Source organism: Gekko japonicus, unplaced genomic scaffold (genome assembly GCF_001447785.1).
Source record: "Gekko japonicus isolate JY-2015 unplaced genomic scaffold, Gekko_japonicus_V1.1 scaffold3305, whole genome shotgun sequence".
NCBI lineage: Eukaryota > Metazoa > Chordata > Lepidosauria > Squamata > Gekkonidae > Gekko > Gekko japonicus.
Genome location: NW_015163188.1, coordinates 106,909 through 108,859, shown reverse-complemented (window position 1 = coordinate 108,859; position 1,951 = coordinate 106,909). Strand labels below are relative to the sequence as shown.

At 65.8% G+C, this 1,951-nt stretch overlaps 1 protein-coding gene across 1 annotated transcript in view; it reads right to left on the bottom strand.

The window, feature by feature from the left end:
* Window positions 1-1,951, bottom strand: part of DHX34 (DEAH-box helicase 34) — a 9,475-nt gene that overhangs the window by 478 nt on the left and 7,046 nt on the right. The window contains exons 13-16 of the mRNA XM_015407125.1: window positions 1,485-1,591; window positions 1,083-1,358; window positions 771-944; window positions 83-233 (exon numbers count right to left, since the gene is read on the bottom strand). Of these exons, the coding sequence (XP_015262611.1) occupies window positions 83-233; window positions 771-944; window positions 1,083-1,358; window positions 1,485-1,591 (708 nt within the window). The remainder of the gene's footprint in view (window positions 1-82; window positions 234-770; window positions 945-1,082; window positions 1,359-1,484; window positions 1,592-1,951) is intronic.

Sequence of the window (1,951 nt, the reverse complement as noted above, 5' to 3'; positions counted from 1 at the left end):
CCCCCGTTCCGTGCCTTGGAAACGGCCGTGTGAGAACAGAGGCCCCTCCCTCCCGCCCCACGACAGGAAGTAAATCGCTCACCAGCCGGGCTGGGCTCCTCCCCCTCTGGACCCGGGGGCCGGCAGGCGTCTTCGTGGGCCACGCGCTCCAGCGGGGTGAAGGGCATGTAGAGGCCACACCGGGGGCACGTCCAGAAGCTGCGCAGGCACTCCGCGTAGAGGTCCCCCTCGCCCTGCAGGGCACAGACAAGCCCAGAGGGGACTCACTCGCTGTGCATTATGCAGCTCATTCGATGCACAGTAACCAGGGAGGGGGTGTGGGAGAGTGAGTGTGTGTGTGAACTGGAAGGCTTTCGCTAGCCTTTGCTTTGAAGTAACCGGCCTCTTACCACCTCTGGGAGTCTCAGCTTTCGCTGCTCGGACTCATCCTGCACATTGGGGGGAATGGCGTAGTGAGGGGGGTTGCTGGCCGTTGCTTTTGGCGGGTGGAATACTGAGGGGTGGTTGGTTCTGGTCTTTTAGGGTCCCTGCTTGAACCTTGTACATCTATTGCCTTCGCGCCTTTAACCTCAGTTCCAACACAGCCAGTGTACAGGCTGGATCCTATCGATGTCTCAATAAACCTGTCATTCTCCAGAGTGAATGTTGTTGGGAACTGATTTATACAGGAGTCTCACTCACTGGCCAAGGAGCAGCCCACCCACCCCCCCGACACATGGCCACCCCCCCGTGTGGGGAATGCCGGAGCCCCCACCCCACCCCATACTCACGGCCAGGCAATGGAACGTCAGGAAGCCGCCGACCTTGTAGCCCCCCTTCACCTCGTCAGGCACCATCTCCATCCCCTGGAACAGGCTAGGGGGGCCCACCGCAGTCGCCACCGTGGGCCCCACGTACAGGTGCTGCTGCTCCAGCGGGGTCAGCCGACGCAGGCCGTACTGCACCTGGCAAGACGAGATGCCACAGCAAGTGAGCCCCTGTCCACCTCCACCCCCCCCCCCGCACGGAAGGAAGGAAGGGAGGGAGGGGAGGGGAGAGGGGGAGGGGAGAGGGGGAGGGAGGAAGGAAGGAAGGAAGCGCACCTCTGTCTGCAGGAAGGTCAGCAGCTCCCGGGTGAGCTGGCCCACCTGGCGGGAGCTGGGCCCGCGCTCAGCGGCTCCCTCTGCCTGGCTCCCGAGGCCCCTCCTCCGGCAGGCCAGCTGCTGCCCCAGGACCTCCTCCCAGGAGGCGCGCAGGCGCAGGGCGGTGGAGAGCAGCTGCAGGGCGGCTGCGGGGACTTGCAGCTCCAGCCACGAGTCGGCCACGATGCGCGTGCAGTCTGCGTTGGTGTCCAGGGACCGGGCCAAGAGCAAGAGGGCCTGCGAGGGGGGAGGGAGGGAGGGAGGGAGGGCGGCTGAGACCTGCTTGGGAGCACAGGGCTTGGGGGGGGGAGCCTCAGCCCAAGGGGGGGGGGGCACCACGGGGGCCGCTCCCCTGCCGCTCACCTGCAAGGCGGGCAAGCGCAGGCAGTTGACCAGGTAGGGCTTGTTGGTCTCCAGCAGTGAGACGAAGGCCAGGACCTGGTGGCGGCTGCTCAGGCCGTCCTTTGAGCCTGCGGAGCAAAGAGGCAGCAGCCCTATCTCTCTCTCTCTCTCTCTCTCTCTCTCTCACCTTCCCTCCCAGGAGCTCAGGGACGCTGCATGCCCTTCACTTCCACAACCACCCTGTGAGGCAGCCTGGGCAGAGAGCCAGTGAAGTTTCCTGGCCCACCCCCGAAGGTTCCTGGCGGAGGGAGGACTGGAACCCAGGCCTCCCTGGGTCTCACCTGGCACTCCAACCACCACCCCCCCAGGCGGCCACCGGAGGCACCACCACCATCACGGCCACCAGGCCTCCTGTCTAGGCGAGGGCTGCTCCGTGCCACGCCCTGCTCAGGATCCCGGATGCAGAGAAGAAGCCCTCCTCCCGCCCC